At 36.1% G+C, this 24,511-nt stretch overlaps 1 protein-coding gene across 3 annotated transcripts in view; it reads left to right on the top strand.

The window, feature by feature from the left end:
- Nucleotides 1–24,511, top strand: part of GRIA4 (glutamate ionotropic receptor AMPA type subunit 4) — a gene marked incomplete at its 3' end in the record, with an annotated part of 515,808 nt that overhangs the window by 158,987 nt on the left and 332,310 nt on the right. For all 3 annotated transcript variants that reach the window (XM_081240207.1, XM_081240208.1, XM_081240209.1), the window contains exon 3: nt 17,216–17,455. In XM_081240207.1, the coding sequence (XP_081096333.1) occupies nt 17,216–17,455 (240 nt within the window). The remainder of the gene's footprint in view (nt 1–17,215; nt 17,456–24,511) is intronic.

Genomic DNA, 24,511 nt, shown 5'->3' with positions numbered 1-24,511 from the left:
TGGCAGTTTTCAGAGACTAAAATTTAATTAAAAACTAATAGTAAATTGGCACACAGTTGAAAGGGAAGAGAAAAGGCACATAAACATGGAAAGTAAATTGTCTAGACTCACAGTAGAAATGAAAATGTTTAACTACTGACGTCAACTCATCAACCTGAAAGTAGATTTTTGTGACTTCATTCAGTCAGTCATTCCACCCTCTCCTAGTCTGTCTTATTTCCTTACTTCTTTTACTAGAGACCATGATTTCACTCATTTAGCAAATATTAATTGAGCACTTTCCATGTGCCAGTTTTAGAACCTGAGAATACATCCGTGAACAAGGAAGTCAAATTATCTGCTCTTGTAGCTCCTTTATTCTGCTGGATAAAAGAGATGCATAAGCAAGCAAATAAATAAGATAATTTCAAATAGCGGTAAGGACTATACAAAAAATTTAAAAAGATCATGTGGTAGAAAGTAACTGTAGCTGTGGGAGCCTCATTTCATAGAGGTGTCAGGGAGCTCCTCTCTGAGGAGTTGAAATTTTTGCTGAGACAAGAACAGGGAAAATTCCAGCCATAGGAAGGCCAGGAAGAGGGATCAGCTAAGGCAAAGGCCCTACAGTGGGGTGAAAAGGGAGTGTTTGGCTGAGTGTACGAGAGAGGGGACAATGGTCAATGAGGCTAATGAAGGCAAGATCATTAAAAGTTTTTTAAGACCACATGAATATTACTCTAAATATGATGAAAAGCCACTGAAATTTTAAGTAGGGATGAGACGCAATCTTATTTGCATTCTCTGCTGACTGTAGAGTAATTGGGGAGGAAGAAAACTGGAAGTAGGAAGTATAGTTAGTATACTTATAGACTTTTGTAGTATACTGGGCAAGATAATGGCAGCATAATGGAGATATAGAGGACTGAAGGGACTTAGATATTATTTTAGACATATTGGAGTTAAAACCATCAAGATTTGCTCACGACTTCAATATGGGGACCAAAAGAAGATAAAAATAAAGAACATTTTGATAAATGGTAATGCTTTTAACAAGGATTGGGGAAAACAGATACCAGGTTCTGGAAAAAAATGAAATTATTCTGTTTTGTCCCAGGTGGATTTTAAGTGCTGAATAGACAATCAAAGGGAGATGTCAAGCATTGATATCTGAGTCAGAAGCTCATCGGAGATGACAAACCAGATATTTATCAGAGATATATTGGCACATGGATGATATTTGAAATCATAAAAATAGATGAGATTATCTAAAGAAAGAGTATAGAAGAAGGGTTATGTCATTATTTGAAGATAAGTCATAGTGTCAATTATATCTCAGTAAAGCTGGAAAAGAAAGGAAAGGAAAGAAGGAAAAAGGGAAGGAAAGAAGAAGCAAAGGAAAAAAGGAAGGAAGGAAGGAAGGAAAGGAAGGAAGGAAAGGAGGGAGGTCAGACAGGGAGATACAAGCAAGGAAACTGAGAATAAGTGTTCAGGTAAGAGGAGACCCAAGAAAGTGTGCTGTTAAGTAAGCCAAGAGAATAATGTGTTTCAAGAAGAAAGACAGTAATAAACTCCTAAACACCAACTTCTCTTTATTATTCCCTTGATCACCATCCTTGTGCTGAGCCTGAAGAAAATCATGAATTTCTAAGTTGCTGCCACTTCCAACTCACATTTTTAGCTCTTGTCTTTTGTCAGCATTCATTTAATCATACATATTGTTTTGTCATTCATTCAATAAGGTTTTATAGGGCACTTACTAAATGCCAGGTATTGTGTTAAATATGTTGTGTTAATTACAGTTGCGGATAAAATAGGCATTGTTCTTTATCATCATGGAATTTATAAGCCATTTTATATGTTCTTGTTTTAGTTTCCTCTCCTACCCTCTGCAAACATTTGAAATGTGTGCCACTTTCAAACACCTTTATCAAACCTCACTGATACAACATTGCCTTTTATATCAGTGCAACTAGAAAACTATCAGCCCACATATATCCTATCTAATCTTTTCATCTGTGAAATCTATGGAAAGAGGTACCCTTCACGCACCTGCACATCTCATTCAAGGCCAACCTTATACCCATCCCTGACCCCAAACATTTTATATTTCTGGGGCCTTATTTAATCACTGCACCCTTTCTTTTCTGTATTCTATCTCCCTCTCTACTGTCTCCATTTCCTCAACCTATAAACATGCTCAAATTTCTCCTGTCCTCCCTCAAGGATCCCCCCCCAATATATATATATATATATATATATATATATATATATATATATATATATATATATATATATATATATATATTACCACTTGATATTCTGAGAAGTCATATTCCTTTGAAGATAAATTCAGCATCAGATCATTAATGAAGACAACATTTTATTGATATCTAATCCAATTGTTACTGGAATCATGAATCTGAAATATATTATTAGAAACTCACTATTACTAGTATTGAAAATTAACTCCTAGAAGTTATGTATAGCAACTTTAACCTGGAGTTCCTGCATCAGAAACCATGTCTCTCCTACAGTGACAAGAGCCCCATCGATCCCATGGACCAAACAGCATTCTCTGGCTTCTCCTTTGTGAAACCCAAATTCAAGAGGATCCTGGAAAACTGAAGTTTCCAGACATGCCCGCCAGCCCACCCCAGCCAGGGAGCATGGGTCAGCCAGTTCAACCTGCCAACTCAGCCCAGGCAGAGCAAGCTGGACTCCCCACTTCATTGGCACCTGTCTGCCCCCCACAATAAGCAACAGTGTGATAATTGTGATTTCTGCTGCTGCCCACTCCCCTCAATACCCAGAGAGGCCTCAGTTCTTGTCTGGTTGGGCTTTTATGGTACAGGATCTCTATAGTATGTATTTGCACAATGCAAAGATAAGAGTAACAATAACAAAATATCAATAATAATGAATGAGGTAATATATGTGAATGTTCTTTGTAAAATGTAAAGATCTATCTAAAGGAATAAGTTGTTATCTTTATTATTTTTAATCTTCTGCTGACACATTCTAACTCTTCTTGTAGCAGAAAAGGTTGGGGAAATTATTCAAGGCAATAGATTTTCACAAATGCTAACAGCATCAGCCAATTTGCCAAAGCCATCAGAGTGGGAGAATGTGTTTAATTCTTGGGTATCCACTAGTGTAATAATGACCATCAGGTAAAACAGGTGAAGTAACATATAAGCACAAAACACCTATTATGTTTGCACTGACTAATCCATGAGAAGGGAGAAACAACAGATTTGCAGTACCAAGCCAATATCCCCAGCATAACAATGCCTTTTATTTCACAATCCTCACCTCACCTATATCTGGCTCACAAATTCTTCCCTAGTTCTATCTGCAAAATGTAATTACTACTTCATTTTCATTCTAATTGCCATTTTTAACATTATTTGCATTGGTGAAATATCATCAATATAAGGAGGAAGCTTATAACCATGACTGCTAGCAATGAGACCTGTGTAGTTCAATTTATCCTGAGACTCTTGTCCAACATGGCCTTGTTCCAACACATTCTTAAGTAACCTCACTGCCGTGATCATTGGAATGTAAATATCCTGTAGTCTCCTCTGTTTTAGCGTGCCTCCTTCTCCTCAATGTTTGCTTGATTATTCCTCTTCCCCTGAACTTACTGACTCAACACATTCCAGTTCTGGTAAATAAAACTAACACATTCCCCTTCTGCAATATTAATAGATGAAATTTTTATTAATATTACCCAACAATTATTGCTGTAATATGTTTATAAACATTTATGCAATATGTCTATAACGTGTAATGTCTAATCTTAATTGTATATACAAACCTAGTAGATAAGAGAGAAACAAGTAACTTTATTACAGTGTAATAATAGAGACGAAGTAATAAAGTTTCTGAGAGAATAATATATCAGATTATATAAAATGATAATCTTCCTTAAAATATTATTGTACTTTATTTATTCACTTGTTCAGTCAACACAATATCCATTGGGGTATGTAAGGTGAATAAGACTCCCAGGAATCTTATGGCTATTGCTAGGGATGGACAATATCAAAAATAACTATAAGAAATACAGCTAAGGAAGGTCAGTGTTTTAAGAAATGCACAGAGTATGAGAGCACAAAAGAGAAGGGGCCTCTAATTCAGCCTAAGGGAATCAAGGAAGGTTTACAAGTAAAGGAAATTTCTGCATAATTAGGATTGATAATTCATAGAAATGGCAAAATATTTTAGAGGCTATGCCAAACATAAGTTTGGATGAAATTTCTACCTTAGACCACAGCATCTGCATATACAGTAACACATGCAGCAAAGACTTTCAGTTACAGAATTATTACTGATTCTATAACATAAACATACTTTTTAAAAGCAATTATAAGTATTAGATTTTTTTTTTTTTTTTTTTTTTTTTTTTTTTTTTTTTGCTGTACGCGGGCCTCTCACTGTTGTGGCCTCTCCCGTTGCGGAGCACAGGCTCCGGACGCGCAGGCCCAGCGGCCATGGCTCACGGGCCCAGCCGCTCCGCGGCATATGGGATCCTCCCAGACCGGGGCACGAACCCGCATCCCCTGCATCGGCAGGCGGACTCTCAACCACTGCGCCACCAGGGAGGCCCAGTATTAGATTTTTTAAATGTATGTTGAGTTTACAAGAAAATAAAAATGTGTATATCCAAAGGACAGAACTGGGGAACTGAAAACAATAATAATTTAAAAACAAGAGTGGACACTGTGGCTTTCCTTGAGGAGATTTGAACTAAATGTCTGAATGGGAACATGATCTTAAAGACATTGGACCAACAAGTAGCATGAAGTTGGAGCTAAGACTACCATAAAAACCAGGCTATAGCTTTAGTGAGAGAGTGTAATTTTAGTGGCTTGCCAGGAGCTCTGTATACAAAAGTAATCATAATGATGGTCTCTCATGAGAATTTTTACACATTGTCTGCTCTCATGTAAGTTTCCTGTACAAATTTATGCACTCTGCATTTTCCAAGAGACCATAAGCTGAGACTTATAGGTATGCATGCACACACACACCAGCACCGCCACCACCACCACCACCACATGTACAAATACACTGGGATGCTTGGCAAACACAAAATCACTTTTGAGAAATGTTTATCCAAGCAGGTTTCTCTAAGTTCTCACAGACAGACTTTGCTAAAATGAGCTGACAATTCAAAGCTATGAAACTAACATGTTGACAATTCACCTGGAGTAAGAATTATAATCCACACAAAGGAGTGTTAAATTACCAAGGGTTTCAGTTAATAGAAATATTGGATAGAGGCTATGATGTGTTTAAAATATTTAAACACATGTGGAACTACAATATTGAATAATAATAGCATGTATGACAGGGGCACGATTTCTAGGTTAAAATGCTTAAATGTCCTTGTGTTATTCAGATGGAATGTGGAGATATTTAATAAATTTAGAATTTTATGACCAAGATGGCAGTGTAGGAGATCCAGGCTCTGTCTTCCTACAAAGAACAACAATTAGGAAGCTATCCACAAATGAAAATAACCCGGAGCTCAGGAGCCCACTTACAAAGCTTCAGCAACACAATAGAGCAAAACTCTGAGAACCACACAGAAACGATAGGAAGAAAAGTTTCATTTTGCCTGCATCATCCCTTCCCCAAGACCAGCACTGTTTAGTGCCAAAAGGGAACTCCCAACCCAAGAGATTTTTCTTGGCCCAGAAAAGGAGAGGAGGGTGAGTGACAAGCTTCCCCAGTCTTTTAGCGAACTGCACAAAGTACCCACTGTGGTTTCACCCCATCCAGAGACCAGCAAAGCTGAGACATCTAGAGACATTTAGGAACAAGGAAGAAGTGAAGGGGTTACCAATAACAGCCATGTGCAGGAATGACCTTGGTTCCCAGTAGCCTGCTTCTCAGAGGATCCTAGTAGACTTCACTACTAAGGATCTCAGAACCCTTAAAGATATTGCAGACTAGCACAGCTTTTATCACTGGACCCCAGCAGACTGGTCCACAAAGGACCCAGGCAGATTTCTCTATTGAAGAAACTAATAATCAAAACAACCATCGCAGATCCCCTGACTACTTCATGGCTGAAACTTTTGGCCTACAGAGTTTCACATTCACAGATGCCAGTTGCCTGAATCCCTTCCTTTTCTCTTCCTTCCTCCTCCTGCCAGAATCCAAGATCAGTACTAGCAGCCAGTCCCAGCCTCTGCAGCTATGTGCATACAAGATGCCAGCCTAGACCCCTGCAGCCAACTCCCACTGCTGTGTGCATTATTAGCCCCTGTAGCCACATTAGTGCCCACAAACAAACAAGGTCCCCACACGTGTTGTGGTCCTGGATCTGGTCCTGACCTTTTTCACTGGCCTGCCCTGCAGTTGGTTGCCTGCAGCTTGTCCTAGTAGTCAAGAACCTGCACGATGCCTGCCCTGATTCCCATCACCAGTCCCCACCACCATATATGCATTTGCAGCTAGCCCATGCTCTTCCATGACTACATGCCAACAACCAGGGCTCCAGAGGCTGCTTGTGCTCCTGCAATTGGCCCTGACTCCCCTTGGCCCCAGCTCTCACAACTGTGTGTGTGTATGCAGTCAGCCAAGTGTATGCACACCACTGGTTCTGGCCACCACTGCCACCTTCCCCAGTCCCTAGCTGCTGGACCTGGAGGTGCTCTTGAGAACCCCAGCAGCCTTAGTAGCCAATATGAAACCCCCATAGCTCTTGCCAAAGACTTTGCAGTTTTCAGTGTCACAGACCCCAGCTGCCTGAGCTGACAAGACACAATGCCCCTCAAGATCTGGAGCACTGACACACACCCCTGCACTTGGCTCTCTGTAGTATTAGACTAGGCTGGAGTCACAAAATGTTCCAACATGCCCCAGCTCACAGATAAAGAAGTCAGTCCATAAAGTCTGGAAGATGAGATGTTTTCTTAAAATGTGCAGACACCTACCCAAGTTTAGAGGGATCACAAAGAATCAGAAAAACATGACACCACCAAAGGAACACAGTAAATATCCAGTAATTGACCCAAAGGAAATGATGATCCATGAATTGCCTGACAAAGAATGCAAAATAATTGTTCTAAAGGTTCTCAGAGAGCCACAAGAGAACACAGATAAGCTATTTAAAGAAATCAAGGAAACAATACAAAAAAATGAGAAGTTCAACAAAAAGATAGAAAATATAAAAAGAACCAAACAGGAATCTTGGAGCTTAAAAATATAATAACTGGCTGAAGGCTTCAATAGAAAGCTTCAACATCAGACTCAACCGAACAAGTGAAAGAATTAATGAGCGTGAAGCCACACCATTTGAAAATATCTAAGTTAGAGTAACAGTAAAAAAAAAAAAAAAAAAAGAAGAAAATGAAGAAAACCTACAGGACTTATGAGACACCATTAAGATAAACAATCTATGAATTATGGGAGTTCTAGAAGGAGAAGAGAAGAAGATAGGGACAGAAAGTTTGCTTAAAAAAATAATGGCTGAAAATTTCCCAGATCTGTGGCAAGATTTGTATATTTGAGATCATGGAGCACACAGGTCACCATATTCAAGTCAAAGAGTTCTTATCCAAGCACATTATAATAAAAGTATTAAGAATTAAGAAGTTTGTCACTTATAAAAGATATCCATAAGGCTATCAGTGAGTTTCTCAGCAGAAATATTATAGGCCAGGTGAGAGTGGGAAGATATATTCAATGTGCTGAAAGAAAAAAAAAATTCAACCAAGAATACTTTATCTGACAAAGTTGTCCTTCGGAAATGAAGGAGAGGTAAAGGCTTTCCCAGACAAACAAAAGCTGAGGAAGTTCATCACCACTAGACCTGCCTCACAAGAAATACTGAAAGGAATTCTTCAAGCTAAAATGAAAGCATTCTAATTAATAACATGAAAATGTATGAAACTACAAGGCACACTGCTAAAAGTAACCATATAGGCATATTCAGAAAACTCCAATGCTGTAATATGATGGTATGTTAATCACAATTCTAGTACAAAAGTTAAAGGACAAAAGTATTAAAAATAACCATAATGGATATATTATATAAAAAGATGGAAATTGTGACATCAAAAACATAAAACGGGGAGGAGTAAAAGGGTAGAGCTTTGTATGTTATTGAAGTTAAGCTGGCATTAGCTTAAAATAGACTTATATCTATAAGATGTTTTATGTAAGCCTTATTGTAACCATAAAGTAAAAACCCACAGTTGTTACACAAATCATAAAGAGAAGGGAATCGAAATCACTATGGAAAATGATTAATTCACAAAGACAGCAAGAGATGAAGAAAGGAGAAAGGAATTACAAAACAGCCAGGAAACAATTATTAAGATGGCATTAAGAAATGGGTAAATTCCTAGAAACATACAACCTACCAAGACAGAATCATGAAGAAATATAAAATCTGAACAGATTGATAATAAATAAAGATATTTAATCACTAATCAAAAACTTCCCAGTAAAGAAAAGCCCAGAACCACGTGGCTTCATGGGTGAATATTTGAAGAAGCATTAATACCAATCCTTCTCAAACTCTTCCCAAAAATTGAAGAGAAAAGAACACTCTCAAATTCATTTTACAAGGCCAGCGTTACCTGACACCAAAGCCAAATAAGGACATGAAAGAAAAGAAAACTACAGGTCAATATCCCAGATAAATATAGATGCAAAAATTCTCAACAAAATACTAGCAAACAGAATGCAACCACACATCAAATAGGATTTATTTCAGGGATGAAAGGATAGTTCAACATCTACAAATCAACAAATATTATAAACCATATTAATAGAATGAAAGATAAAAATCATGATTATTTCAATAGATGCAGAAAAAATATTTGACAAAATTCAACATCTTTTCATAATAAAAGCTCTTAACAAAGAAAGCATAGAAAGAGTACCTTAACAAAATAAAAGTCATATATGATAAGCCCATAGCTAACATCATACTCAATGGTGAAAAGTTGAAAGATCAGGAACAAAATAAAGGTGCCCACTTTCACCACCCCCATTGAACCAAGTATTGGAAGTCCTACCTAGAGCAATTGGCAAGAAGAAGTAGTAACAGGAACCCAAATCAGAAAGAACAAAGAAAAATGTCTCTGTTTTCAGATGATATGCTTTCATATATAGAAAATCCTAAAGACTCCACCAAAAAACTATTAGAACTAACAAATGAATTCAGTAAAGTTTCAGGATATAAAATCACCATACCAAAATCAGTTGAGTTCCATATACTAACAATGAACTATCTGAAAAATAATTTTAAAAAATTTACAATAGCTTAAGAAACAATAAAATACTTAATAATAAACTTAACCAAGAAAGTGAAATATCTGTACACCAAAAACTGTAAGATATTGATGAAAGAAATAAATGGAAAGATATATCATGCTTAGGGATTGGAAGAATTAGTATTCTTAAAATGTCCCTCCACCAAGGAAATCTACAGATTTAATGCAATCTCTAGCAAAATACCTATGACATTTTTCACAGAACTAAAACAAATAATCCTAAAAATTTGTATGGAACCACAAAAGACCTCCCAAACCAAAACAATCTTGAGAAAGAAAACCAAAGCTGGAGAAACCACACTTCCTGATTTCAAACTACATTACAAAGTATTGTAATTAAAACAGTATGATACTGGCATAAAAACAGACACATACAACAATGAAACAGAATCAAGAGCGCAGAAATAAACCCATATACTTAGGGTCAACTAATATTTGTCAAAGGAGCCAGGAATACTCAATGAAGAAAAATAGTCTCAATAAATGGTTTTGGAAAAACTGAATACTCACATGCAAAAGAATGAAATTGGACCCCAATCTTATGCCACTCACAAAAATTAATTCAAAATGGATAAAAGACTTAAACTTGTCATAGCAATGACTTTTTGGGATATGGCACAAAAACCACAGGCAACGAATGCAAAAATAAACATCAAACTAAAAAGTTTCTGCACAACAAAAGAAACAATCAACAATATGAAAAGACAGCCTACATAATGGGAGAAAATATTTGCAAATAATATATCTGATAAGGAGTTAATATTCAAAATATATAAGGAACTCATACAATTTAATAACAATAATAACAATCTGATTTAAAAAGGAGTAAAAGACCTGAATTGACATTTCTTCAAAGAAGACCAACAAATACATGAAATGATGCTCAACATCAGAGAAATCAATCAATCTGGGAAATGCAAATCAAAAGGACAATGAGATATCGCTTCACACCTGTTAGAATGGCTATTATCAAAAAGACAAGTGTTAACAATTGTGCAAGGATGTGGAGAAAAGGGAACCTTCATAAACTGTGGGGGGAGAGGGATATAAATTGGTATAGCCACTATGAAAAACAGTATAGTTTCCTCAAAAAAATTAAAAAAAACAGGACTACCATATGATCCAGCAATGCCACTTTGGGTATATATCCAAAGGAAATGAAATCACCACCTCAAAGAGATATCTGTATACCCATGTACATTTCAGCATCATTATACATCATTATTATATATTAATATACAGTAGCCAATGCATGGAAACAACCTAAGTATTCACTGATGGATGAATGAAGGAAGGAAAGATGTAAATAAAATATATATATTTTATAAAAATTTTATGAATTTATATGAAGTACAATATTTTTCATCACCAAACTGAAAGTCAGTATCTTAGATTTGAGTTCTAAAGCTCTTTACAATTTTTTTCAGGAAAGTAAAATAAAAATTAATTGAACCAGATTATCTACTATATAAAGATTGAGAGTGGGTCCTCAACTTGCATGAAAATCAAAGGAACAAGAAAATATGAAATAAGAAAAGCACTCAGTAACTCCAGGTTATAGGCCAAATGTATAGTACTTACATAAATATCTCCAAACTTTGGTGGAACATTCATGAGGTTAAGGTCCAATTCAGCAACTTGATTTATTTGGTCCCTTAAATCATAGAACTGAATTGAGTTTAGGCCTAAGATATTCATACGTTAAATTATGATGTTTCTCATAAGTTGCAGGAAAGTTATAGCCAGTCACACTGTCAGAACAAGCTTTCCAGGTTGGTCAATCTACTCAGGTAATCAACTTCTAGTTTCTGGTAAGCATAGAATTAGCATTGGATGTTTTTTCTTGATAGTATTTCTTTATTAAATATTCATGAAAATAACTGGTATTTGTTATAAGACTCTGAATACTTGGTTGTGGATCAATTGTGGTATTTTAGCCTCTAATCATTTTACTCTTTTGTTAAATAATAAAAATACTAAACTTTATACATGCATGTAGAAAATTTGTGTTCATAAAATCTGCCACTTACTAATTGCCTTGTATATCCTCATAGGATAGCAGTTTTAGATACATTACCCCATATAATCCTTGGCATATTATATATTCATAGTTGAGACAAGCAATTTTAATGAATTTAGCCAAGGTTACCTGGCCAATAAGCAAAATCACAATGATTTGAATTTACTTGTAAAGTTTGCAGTCTTCCCCTTATATGTTTTTTTAACATCTTTATTGAAGTATAATTGCTTTACAATGGTGTGTTAGTTTCTGCTGTATAACAAAGTGACTCAGCTATACATATACATATATCTCCATATCTCCTCCCTCTTGCGTCTACCTCCCACCCGCCCTATCCCATCCCTCTAGGTGGTCACAAAGCACCGAGCTGATCTCCCTGTATTATGCGGCTGTTTCCCACTAGCTATCTATTTTACTTTTGGGAGTGCATATATGTCCATGCCACTCTCTCACTTCGTCCCAGCTTACCCTTCCCACTCCACATGTGTTCAAGTCCTTCTCTATGTCTACATCTTTATTCCTGTCCTGCCCCTAGGTTCTTCAGAAACATTTTTTTTTTTTTAGATTCCATATATATGTGTTAGCATATGGTATTTGTTTTTCTCTTTCTGACTTACTTCACTCTATATGACACTCTCTAGGTCCATCCAACTCACTACAAAAAAACTCAATTTCATTTCTTTTTATGGCTGAGTAATATTCCATTGTATATATGTGCCACATCTTTTTTATCCACTCATTAGTCGATGGACACATAGGTTGCTTCCTTTTCCTGGTTATCGTAAATAGTGCCTCAATGAACATTGTGGTACATGACTTTTTGAATTATGGTTTTCTCAGGATATATGCCCAGTAGTGGGATTGCTGAGTCATATGGTAATTCTACTTTTAGTATTCCAAGGAACCTCCATACTGTTCTCCATAGTGGCTGTATCAATTTACATTTCCACCAACACTGCAAGAGTTTTCCCTTTTCTCCACACCCTCTCCAGAATTTATTGTTTGTAGATTTTTGATCATGGCCATTCTGACTGGTGTGAGGTGATACCTCATTATAATTTAGATTTGCATTTCTCTAATGATTAGTGATGTTGAGCATCCATTCATGTGTTTGTTGGCAATCTGTATATCTTCTTTGGAGAAATGTATATTTAGGTCTTCTGCCCATTTTTGGATTGGGTTGTTTGTTTTTTTGATATTGAACTGCATGTATATTTTGAGCTGCTTGTATATTTTGGAGATTAATCCTTTGTCAGTTGCTTCATTTGCAAATATTTCTCCCATTCTGAGGGTTGTCTTTTCACTTGTTTATGTTTTCCTTCACTGTGCAAAAGCTTTTTAAGTTTCATTAGGTACCATTTGTTTATTTTTATTTTTATTTCCATTTATGTAGGAGGTGGGTCAAAAAGGATCTTGCTGTGATGTATGTCACATAGTGTTCTGCCTATGTTTTCCTCTAAGAGTTTTATGGTGCCTGGCCTTACATTTAGGTCTTTAATCCATTTTGAGTTTATTTATGTGTATGGTGTTAGGGAGTGTTCTAATTTCATTCTTTTACATGTAGCTGTCCAGTTTTCCCAACACCACTTATTGAAGAGGCTGTCTTTTCTCCATTGTATATTCTTGCCTCCTTTATCAAAGATAAGGTGACCATATGTGTGTGGGTTGATCTCTGGGCTTCCTATCCTGTTCCATTGATCTGTATTTCTGTTTTTGTGCCAGTAGCATACTGTCTTGATTACTGTAGCTTTGTAGTATATTTTGAAGTCAGGGAGCCTGATGGCTCCAGCTCCGTTTTTCTTCTCAAGATTTCTTTGGCTATTTGGGGTCTTTTGTGTTTCCATACAAATTGTGAAATTTTTTGTTCCAGTTCTGTGAAAAATGCCAGTGGTACTTCGATAGGGATTGCATTGAATCAGTAGATTATTTTGGGTAGTATAGTCATTTTCACATTGTTGCTTCTTCCAATCCAAGAACATGGTATATCTCTCCATCTGTTTGTATCATCTTTAATTTCTGTCATCACAGTCTTATTGTTTTCTTCATACAGGTCTTTTGTCTCCTTAGGCAGGTTTATTCTTAGATATTTTATTCTTTTTGTTGCAATGGTAAATGGGAGTGTCTCCTTAATTTCTATTTCACATTTTTCATCATTAATGTATAGGAATGCCAGATATTTCTGTGCATTAATTTTGTATCCTTCTACATAACCAAATTCATTGATTAGCTCTAGTAGTTTTCTGATATCATCTTTAGGATTCTCTATGTATAGTATCAGGTCATCTGCAAACAGTGACAGTTTTACTTCTTCCCTTCATATTTGGATTCCTTTTATTTCTTTTTCTTCTCTGATTGCTGTGACTAAAGTTTCCAAGACTATGTTGAATAATAGTGGTGAGAGTGGGCAACCTTGTCTTGTTCCTGATGTTAGTGGAAATGGCTTCAGTTTTTCACCATTGAGGATGATGTTGGCTGTGGGTTTGTCATATATGCCCTTTATTATGTTAAGTTCCCTGTATGCCTACCTTCCAGAGAGTTTCTATCATAAATGGGTGTTGAAATTTGTCAGCTGCTTTTTCTGCATCTAATGAGATTATCATATGGTTTTTATCCTTCAATATGTTAATATAGTATATCACATGGATTGGTTTGTGTATACTGAAGAATCCTTATATTCCTGGGATAAATCCTACTTCATCATGGTGTATGATCCTTTTAATGTGCAGTTGGATTTGGTTTGCTAGTATTTTGTTGAGAATTATTGCATCTTTATTCATCAGTGATATTGGCCTATAGTTTTCTCTTTTTGTGGTATATTTGTCTGGTTTTGGTATCAGGGTGGTGGTGGCCTCGTATAATGAGTTTGGATGTGTTCCTCCTTCTGCTATATTTTGGAACAGTTTAAGAAGGATAGGTGTTAGCTCTTCTCTAAATGTTTGATAGAATTCACCTCTGAGCCATCTGTTCCTGGACTTTTGTTTGTTGGAAAAATTTTAATCACAGTTTCAATTTCGGTGATTGTGATTGGTCTGTTCATATTTTCTATTTCTTCCTGGTTCAGTCTCAGAAGGTTGTGCTTTTGTAATAATTTGTCCACTTCTTCCAGGTTGTCTATATTTTGGCCTATTGTTGCTTGTAGTAATCTCTCATGATACTTTGTATTCCTGCAGTGTCAGTTGCTACTTCTCCTTTTTCATTTCTAATTCTATTGATTTGAGTCTTTTCCCTTTTTTCTTGATGAGTCTGGCTAATGGTTTATCAATTTTGTTTATCTTCTCAAAGGAACAGCTTTTAGTTTTATTGATCTTTGCTATCATTTCCTTCATTTCTTTTTCATTTATTTCTGATCAGTTCTTTATGATTTCTTTCCTTCTGTTAACTTTGGGTTTTTTTTGTTCTTCTTTCTTTAATTGCTTTAGATGTAAGGTTAGGTTGTTTATTTGAGATGCTTTTGTTTCTTGAGGTAGGACTGTATTGCTGTAAACTTCACTCTTAGAACTGCTTTTACTGCACCACATAGGTTTTGGGTCATCGTGTTTTCATTGTCATTTGTTTCCAGGTGCTTTTTTTTAAATTTCCTCTCTGATTTCTTCAGTGATTTCTTGGTTATTTAGTAGTGTATTATTTAGCCTCCATGTGCTTGTATTTCTTACAGATATTTTCCTGTAATTAATATCAAGCCTCATAATGTGGTGGTCTGAAAAGATATTTGATATGATTTCAATTTTCTTAAATTTACCAAGGCTTGATTTGTGAACCAAGATATGACCTATCCTGGAGAATGTTCCATGATCACTTGAGAAGAAAGTGTACTCTGTTGTTTTTGGATGGAATGTCCTATAAATACCAATTAAGTCCATCTTGTTTACTGTATCATTTAAAGCTTGTGTTTCCTTATTTATTTTCATTTTGGATGATCTGTCCATTGCTGAAAGTGGGATGTGAATGTTCCCTACTATGACTCTGTTACTGTCAATTTTTCCTTTTTTGGCAGTTAGCATTTGCCTTATATATAGAGGTGCTCCTATATTGAGTACATTAATATTTATAATTGTTATATCTTCTTGGATTCATCCCCTGATCATTATGTAGTGTCCTTCTTTGTCTCTTATAACATTCTTTATATTAAATTCTATTTTGTCTGATATGAGAATTGCTACTCCAGCTTTCTTTTGATTTCCATTTGCATGAGATATATTTTTCCATGCCCTCACTTTCAGTCTGTATGTTTCCCTAGGTATGAAATGGGTCTCTTGTAGACAGCATATATACAGGTCTTGTTTTTGTATCCATTCAGCCAGTCTTTGTTAAACATTTCTTGTATTTTCTTCCCTCTATATCCAATATTTTGGATCATTTTTACTATCATTATTCTGAATTATTTTTCAGGTAGACTGCCTATTTCCTTCTCCTTTGTTTGGTCTGGTGGGTTTTTACCTTGCTCCTTCATCTGCTGTGTATTTCTCTGTCTTCTCATTTTGCTTAACTTACTGCATTTGTGGTTTCCTTTTCGCAGGCTGCAGGTTCATAGTTCTCATTGTTTTTGGTGTCTGCCCCCAATGGCTAAGGTTGGTTCAGTGGGTTGTGTAGGCTCCTGGTAGAGGGGACTGGTTCCTGTGTTCTGGTGGATGAGGCTGGATCTTGTCTTCTGGTGGGCAGGACTATGTCTGGTGCTATCCTTTGGGGTGTCTGTGAATTTATTATGATTTTAGGCAGCCTCTCTGTTAATGGGTAGGGTTGTGTTCCTGTCTTGCTATTTGTTTGGCATGGCTTGTCCAGCCATGTAGCTTGCTCGTCGTTGAGTGGAGCTGGGTCTTACTTTTGATATGGAGATCTCTGGGAGTGTTTTCACCATTTAATATTATGTGGGGCCTGGAGGTCTCTGGTGAACCAATGTTTTGAACTTGGCTTTCCCACCTAATGGGCTCAGGCCTAACACCCGGCCGGAGCAAAAAGACTTTGTCAGCCACATGGCTGCTAGTGATCTAGTTTCTCCTGCAGATGGGGGGTGACTGTGCCTCACTGCAGGGAAACAGACACTGGCAGCAGAAGTTTTGGGAAGTACTACTTAGTGTGAGCCCCCCCCAGTGTCTGCAATTAGCCCCACCAAAGAGCCGGGTAAGCTCCCCCTATATCTCAATGTCAATTCTATCTTAGTCTTTTTTTCATGAATGTAAACTCTGGTCCCTTAATTGGGCTTTAGTTTTTCCAGAACATGTGTGTATCTCTTACAGCATATCATCTAAAGAAAACCGGTAGCAATTTATTTTCTGTTAATTGTTACCTTCTTCTTCTTTAATTAAATTTCTTAGACTCTATCTCCAGTTTTAAGAGGCACAATAAAAAAGAACAAAAGAAATACCTCCAGATTTTATTAATTTATCTTATTTAATTATGCTTCATAATTTCCTAAAACTCAGATATAGAATATAGATATAGACGTTATCAGGATAGTTAATTTTTTTTCAAGAGACTATAACTGCTTTAACAAAGAAAAATCTAATTTATTTGTTTCACAGGGAACTACTCCTAAGATAAATGCCTCTAGATTGTCCAACACCCTAGGCTTCTTATTGTCACACTTAAAAGACTGTAGCATAGGATTTGTCACATTATCATGGAGTGTTATATATTACTTCATTTTAGTCAAGTTTTTCTTAATTCAAATTGGCTTCTTGAGAAAACCCCTTGTTATCTCATCTACTACAGGGCTTTGAGTACAAGCTTAACATTTCACTAATTGATTATACAAATAATTGCACACTTCACTTTTACTCTTTCCTTATATTATATTCCTGACATATCAATGACTCAGAGATTTTGTTTGTTTCATAAACTGTAGATGTGGAGTCAACAATTTTAGAGTGTGCTAATAGTTTACGTTTTTTTTTGTTGTTGTTTGTTTCTTTTATTTCAGTCTGTTCCCAGTATTCTAGAGGAGTATTTGCCATTTTTGGACTCTATGATAAGAGGTCAGTACATACCTTGACCTCATTCTGCAGCGCCTTACACATCTCCCTCATCACACCAAGTTTCCCTACTGAGGGAGAGAGCCAGTTTGTGCTGCAGCTAAGGCCTTCCTTACGAGGAGCACTCTTGAGTCTGCTGGATCACTATGAATGGAACTGTTTTGTCTTCCTGTATGACACAGACAGGGGTAAGTGGCAATTCCACATCTACATAAGTAAAACTCTAATTTTCTATCTGAAATGACTTTGTATCAATTGTGTGAGCAACATATTTTGATCCCTAATATGGCTAAAATCAGAAAATGGTCAATGTGCATTTTCAGTATTTTTATGTTGACTCTGGCGAAAAATTTTTAATTAAATGAGCCTCAAATTCACAAGGTTACTTGAGTAAACCATGCTCTTTAATTGAAATTAATATATATATATATATTTTTTAATTTCCATGATGATATTTCAGGCACAGTCATAAAATATGTATGTCCTTTACCTCAAATGCAAATTATTTCATGATTTGGAAGATTTTTAAATAGTATCAGGTTGAAGCATAACATTGAGTTTGAAATATAAAATGTTAAATGAGTAATTGAAGGGTCATGATGATGAGAATAAAGATTTGGTGGTAAGGCTTCTGCTTGCTGGCAACCTTTCACTTTATCTTTACCTATCAGTCTGTAAAGATTAATAAGTGGTATGATCCATGTGTTGTAGAAACAAGGTCGATAACTAACACTAAATTATTGTCAATCCATAAAATTCTGTACAATGATGATATACTTTGACTTTTGGTTGGAGACATAACTTAAGGAATTCCAATTTTTTTCATTTCTGCTTTTTATTTAGTGACCAGAATCATAGCAACATATTATGTTTCAAAATAAACATCAGGGAATCACCTGTGGGGTTTTGTTTTCAGTTCTTTTTCCATAAAGTGTAAGATTTAGGAGCAGACAAGAAGTTATAGTAAAAGTTCAAACAGGCAACATTTCAAGAACATACTTTAATAAAAGTCTACTTGTGAACTGAGTAAAACAATAAATATAAAACAATAAACAAACAAAATAAATCATTTGAAGATATAATTATCTTCAAAATCCAAATATTCAGAATCCTATATTGAGACAAAAACTTATTAAATAAATTCATATTTCTCATTTATATTTACATATTTAATTAGATGGAAATGTAAGTCATATAAGATTTCACACCAATGATAGTCCTTTGCTTATATTGGCATTCTTGGTAAATTTACATTTGGAAACAAGCTCAGAAAATTTAATATCATCAGGGTATTTTCTTCATGGTTGTAGCATACTCTAATTCTCATTTTGAAATTTGGGAGTCTATCTATATCTCATGGTATCATTTTCCAATAGCTAAGAATGCAAAGCATCCTAGACAATGTATTATAGATTAGAGAAATTATCACCCTGTTCACTTCAAACTTTTGGAAATATTCTTAAGCAAGAGGACACTGAGAATTGAATCATAATGAAAATTAAAACAACAATGAGATACTACTACATGTCTATTAGAATGGAAAACATTTAGATCAATGACAACATCAAATGGTGGTTAGGAAGTGGAGTAACAGGAACTTTCATTCATTGTTTGGGGGGAATGTAAAATGGTACAGCCACTTTGTAAGACAATTTGGCAGTTTCTTACAAAACTAGATTTACTCTTACTATATGATCCAGCAATCATGTTCCTTGGTGTTTATACCCAAACCACACAGAAACCTTCACAAAGATGTTTATAACAACTTTATTCATAATAGCTGAAACTTAGAAGCAACCAAGATGTCCTTCAGTAGGTGAAGGGATGATTAAACAGTGATACATTTAGACAATTCAGGACTGAAAAGAAATGAGTTATCAAGACATAAAAAGACATGGAGGAAACTTAAATGCATATAACTAAGTGAAAGAAGTCATTCTGAAAAGGATACATGTTGTATTATTCCAACCATATGACATTCTGGAAAAGGACAAACTATGATATAGTAAAAAGATCAGTGGTTTCCAGGAGTGAAGGGGAAAAAGGGATCAATAGGTGGAGCACAGAGGATTTTTAGGGCAGTGAAACAGTTCTGTGTGATATTATAATGGTGGATGCATGTCAATATACATTTTTCCAAACCCATAGAATGTATAAAACAAAGGATGAACCCTAGTGTAAACTAGGACTTTGGGTAATAATGTACCAATGTAGGTTCATCAATTATAAAATCTGAGTGTCAAGTGAAAAATATTCCACTTAAAATTGATTTTAAGTGTTTAAAAAATTGAATCATAATGTCAAGGAATATATACTGGAATATGGATGAGATGGTTCTCCCTGTGGCTTGTTATGACACAGCTCAGTTTGTCACTTTGGGCAGAAGATCTTTATCTTATGGCATCTTGGTCTTATTGAAATACCAGTGGGACCTGTCTCACTTCTTTCCTCTGCCCTTGTGCAAACCAATCTCTGGCAAGGAGAGGATTCTAGGCATTCATACATCAGCCTCCCCACCAAACAGGGATTAAAATTAATGCTTTGCTTTTGCACCAGTTTGTAATTTTTAGGATCCCCACTCCTGCATAACAAGTCAGATGATCCAAACTTAGGCCACCTCCCATTACTTTTTATCATGGGATCTCTCTAGTATAAGCAGATAATACTTGGTTATTTAACAATTCTTTCTCCTGGTTAAATTTCTGCCATCAAAGGCTTAAACTCGTCATGGTACCAGCACTATTTCTTCTAATAAGGCATTCTGTAACTTTAATCTACCTATTAACTTGCTGCATAAAAAGCCTACTTTTTCCTGTCATCACCCTAGAATTTAACTGGTTACTTTTAAACAGTTGATATAATTACTCTCTAGTAATTCTTAGTTCTCTCCAATACTTACTTTGGGATGAATAGCTAGTCCTTTGAATTGCCTTCTATTATAGTAATTCAACCCAACTTCAAAGTATACACCTTTAGGGACTTCCCTGGTGGTCCAGTGATAAAGAATCCACCTTCCAATGCAGGGGACGCGGGTTGATCCCTGGTCAGGGAACTAAGATCCCACCTGCTGTGGGGCAACTAAGCCCACGTGCCACAACTACTGAGCTCCCATACTTCAACTAGAGAGCCCACATGCTGCAAACTACAGAGCCCATGCTCTCTGGAGCCCACACGCCAAAACTAGAGAAGAGAAAACCCACATGCCACAACTAGAGAGAAGCCCACACGCCACAGTGAAGAGCCCATGTCACAAAAAAGATCATGCCTGCCTCAACAAAGATCCTGTATGCCATAGCTAAGACCCAATGCAGACAAATAAATAATTTTTTAAAAAATTACAAAGTATACACCTTTATTCCAAGTGGTAATTGAATGAATGAAAAATAACATGTCAGGAAAATGGCCATTTCTTATGTTCAGATGGCTCACTCTGCCATGATACTACCATTTTTCTCAATATTCTGGGTCTTACTTAAGTACTTGCAAAGGATGAGAATAATTTTCCCCCTTTGAAATTATTGTGCTCATTTTATGAATTTAGGATCACAAGCCCAATTTACCTCCTCTTAGATACAGTGTTTAAAATTATGTATCACTACCACCAACTGAGGTGTGAACCTCAGTTATGAAAGTATGATTAACTTCTGTCATAAATATAGTTTTCTAAGAGTCATCCATATTTTCACATAATGAATAATTAAAAGATCAACATTAAAGATCAGAGTTTTTAAATATAATGCACAAAATGAAGTGTAAAGAAATAAGATAGTATGGTACATTTTAGTACTTTTCTCTAATCCTCTACTGTGATAATGAACTGCTCATCTAAACATTTTTCCTGTTCTAAGTAGCTGCCTTAATATGACCCTGAATTTCTCTGAACATGAGTGGAACCTGACTTTCTGATGCCTCATAAATTCTTACTTTGGAATAAGTTATTTCATTGATCCACTCAATTATTTCTGAAATTGTAATCACTATAGTGATACAGTGATATCTTAAGATACAAGAGCTTCACTCTATTAAAACTTTAAGTAGTGCTTTTAAATGTTGAATTGCAATCAATAAAAGAAATCATACTTTATTTCATCTGATATAAAACCTGTGTTCTATTCCTGGTCTGCTGTTGATGAGCTGTGTGAGCCTGTCTATATTTTTGTCCACACCTGAAGAAAGGAAGGAAGGAAGGAAGGGAGGAAGAGAGGGAGGGAGGGTGGAAGGGAGGAAGAGAGGGAGAGAGGGAGGGGGAGAAAGAAAGAAAGAAAGAAAGAAAGAAAGAAAGAAAGAAAGAAAGAAAGAAAGAAAGAAAGAAAGAAAGAAAGAAAGGAAGGAAGGAAGGAAGAAAAAGAAAGAAAGAGAAAGAAAGAAAGAAAGGAAGGAAGAAAGAAAAAAAGAAAGAGGGGACAGGGGCAGGAGGAAAGAAAGTTGAACTGCACTTTCTTTAAGGCTCATTCAAACTATCTTTAAGGTTTCTTGATTTTTTTTATTTACTTATGTTAACATAAAAAGTTTTAATTGTCATTTTTAAATGAATCAAGAATAAATATTTTTAATTTCTCTGTATTAATTATTTATACCATAAATATTCATAGATATGAGCCACCTAAAAAAAGGAACTCTCTCTTGGGTCCTCAATAATTTTCTGAGTGTAAAGGCATCCTAAGATTAAAAAAAGAAGGTTAAGAAACATCGGTCTATAGAATTTGTCCTTTTTTCTTTTTTCTTTCCTGTGAAAAGGTGTTTTATTTGGAGCCTAATTTATCTAACTTTTTTTTTCAACTTCATTGGAGTATAATTGCTTCACAATGGTGTGTTAGTTTCTGCTTTATAAAAAAATGAATCAGTTATACATATACATCTGTTCCCATATCCATTCCCTCTTGCGTCTCCCTCCCTCCCACCCTCCCTATCCCACCCCTCCAGGCAGTCACAAAGCACCTATCTGATCTACCTGTGCTATGTGGCTCCTTCCCACTAGCTATCTACCTTATGTTTGATAGTGTCTATATGTCCATGCCTCTCTCTCGCTTTGTCACAACTTACCCTTCCCCCTCCTCATAGCCTCAAGTCCATTCTCAAGTAAGTCTGTGTCTTTATTCCTGTTTTACCCCTAGGTTCTTCATGACTTCTTTTTTTTCTTAAATTCCATATATATGTGTTAGCATACAGTATTTGTCTTTCTCTCTCTGACTTACTTCACTCTGTATGACAGACTCTAGGTCTATCCACCTCATTACAAATAGCTCAATTTCATTTCTTTTTATGGCTGAGTAATATTCCATTGTATATATGTGCCACATCTTCTTCATCCATTCATCTGATGATGGACACTTAGGTTGTTTCCATCTCTGGGCTATTGTAAATAGAGCTGCAATGAACATTCTGGTACATGACTTTTTTTGAATTATGGTTTTCTCAGGGTATATGCCCAGGAGTGGGATTGCTGGGTCATATGGTAGTTCTATTTGTAGTTTTTTAAGGAACCTCCATACTGTTCTCCATAGTATCTGTACCAATTCACATTCCCACCAGCAGTGCAAGAGTGTTCCCTTTTCTCCACACCCTCCAGCATTTATTATTTCTAGATTTTTTTTTAAAGGGCTCTTTATTTTTTTTTTAGTAATTTATTTATTTATTTTTGCTGTGTTGGGTCTTCGTTTCTGTGCGAGGGCTTCCTCCAGCTGTGGCAAGCGGGGGGGGCCACTCCTCATCGCGGTGCGTGGGCCTCTCACTATCGCGGCCTCTCTTGTTGCGGAGCACAGGCTCCAGACGCGCAGGCTCAGCAGCTGTGGCTCACGGGCCCAGCCGCTCCGCGGCATGCGGGATGCCCCCAGACCAGGGCTCGAACCCGTGTCCCCTGCATTAGCAGGCAGACTCTCAAACACTGCGCCACCAGGGAAGCCCTAGATTTTTTGATGATGGTCATTCTGACTGGTGTGAGATGATATCTCATTGTAGTCTTGATTTGTATTTCTCTAATGATTAATGATGTTGAGCATTCTTTCATGTGTTTGTTAGCAGTCAGTATATCTTCTTTGGAGAAATGTCTATTTAGGTCTTCTGCCCATTTTTGGATTGAGTTGTTTGTTTTGTTTTTTTTTTTTTGATATTGAGCTGCATGAGCTGCTTATAAATTTTGGAGATTTGTCCTTTGTCAGTTGCTTAACTTGAAAATGTTTTCTCCCATTCTGAGGGTTGTCCTTTGGTCTTTTTATGGTTTCCTTTGCTGTGCAAAACCTTTGAAGTTTCATTAGGTCCCATTTGTTTATTTTTGTTTTTATTTCCATTTCTCTACAAGGTGGGTCAAAAAGGATCTTGCTGTGATTTATGTCATAGAGTGTTCTGCCTATGTTTTCCTAAGACTTTGATAGTTTCTGGCCTTACATTTAGGTCTTTAATCCATTTTGAGCTTACTTTTGTGTACGGTGTGAGGGAGTGATCTAATCTCATACTTTGACATGTACCAGTCCAGTTTTCCCAGCATCACTTATTGAAGAGGCTGTCCTTTCTCCACTGTACATTCCTGCCTCCTTTATCAAAGATAAGGTGACCATATGTGTGTGGGTTTATCTCTGGGCTTTCTATCCTGTTCCATTGTTCTATATTTCTGTTTTTGTGCCAGTACCACACTGTCTTGATTACTGTAGCTTTGTAGTATAGTCTGAAGTCAGGGAGCCTGATTCCTCCAACTCCATTTTTCATTCTCAAGGTTGCTTTGGCTATTCAGGGTCTTTTGTGTTCCCATACAAATTGTGAATTTTTTTGTTCTAGTTCTGTTAAAGATGCCAGTGGTAGTTTGATAGGGATTGCATTGAATCTGTAGATTGCTTTGGGTAGTAGAGTCATTTTCACAATGTTGATTCTTCCAATCCAAGAACATGGTATATCTCTCCATCTATTTATATCATCTTTAATTTCTTTCATCTGTGTCTTATAATTTTCTGCATACAGATCTTTTGTCTCCTGAGGTAGGTTTATGCCTAGATATTTTATTCTTTTTGTTGCAGTGGTAAATGGGAGTGTTTTCTTGATTTCACTTTAGATTTTTCATCATTAGTGTATAAGAATGGCAGAGATTTCTGTTCATTAGTTTTGTATCCTGCTACTTCACCAAATTCATTGATTAGCTCTAGTAGTTTTCTGGTAGCATCTTTAGGATTCTCTATGTATAGTATCATGTCATCTGCAAACAGTGACAGCTTTACTTCTTCTTTTCCCATTTGAATTCCTTTAATTTTCTTTTC

Source organism: Mesoplodon bidens, assembly GCF_964165515.1.
Source record: "Mesoplodon bidens genome assembly, chromosome: 7".
Taxonomy (NCBI): Eukaryota; Metazoa; Chordata; class Mammalia; order Artiodactyla; family Ziphiidae; genus Mesoplodon; species Mesoplodon bidens.
This window is presented reverse-complemented; position numbering and strand designations above follow the sequence as displayed.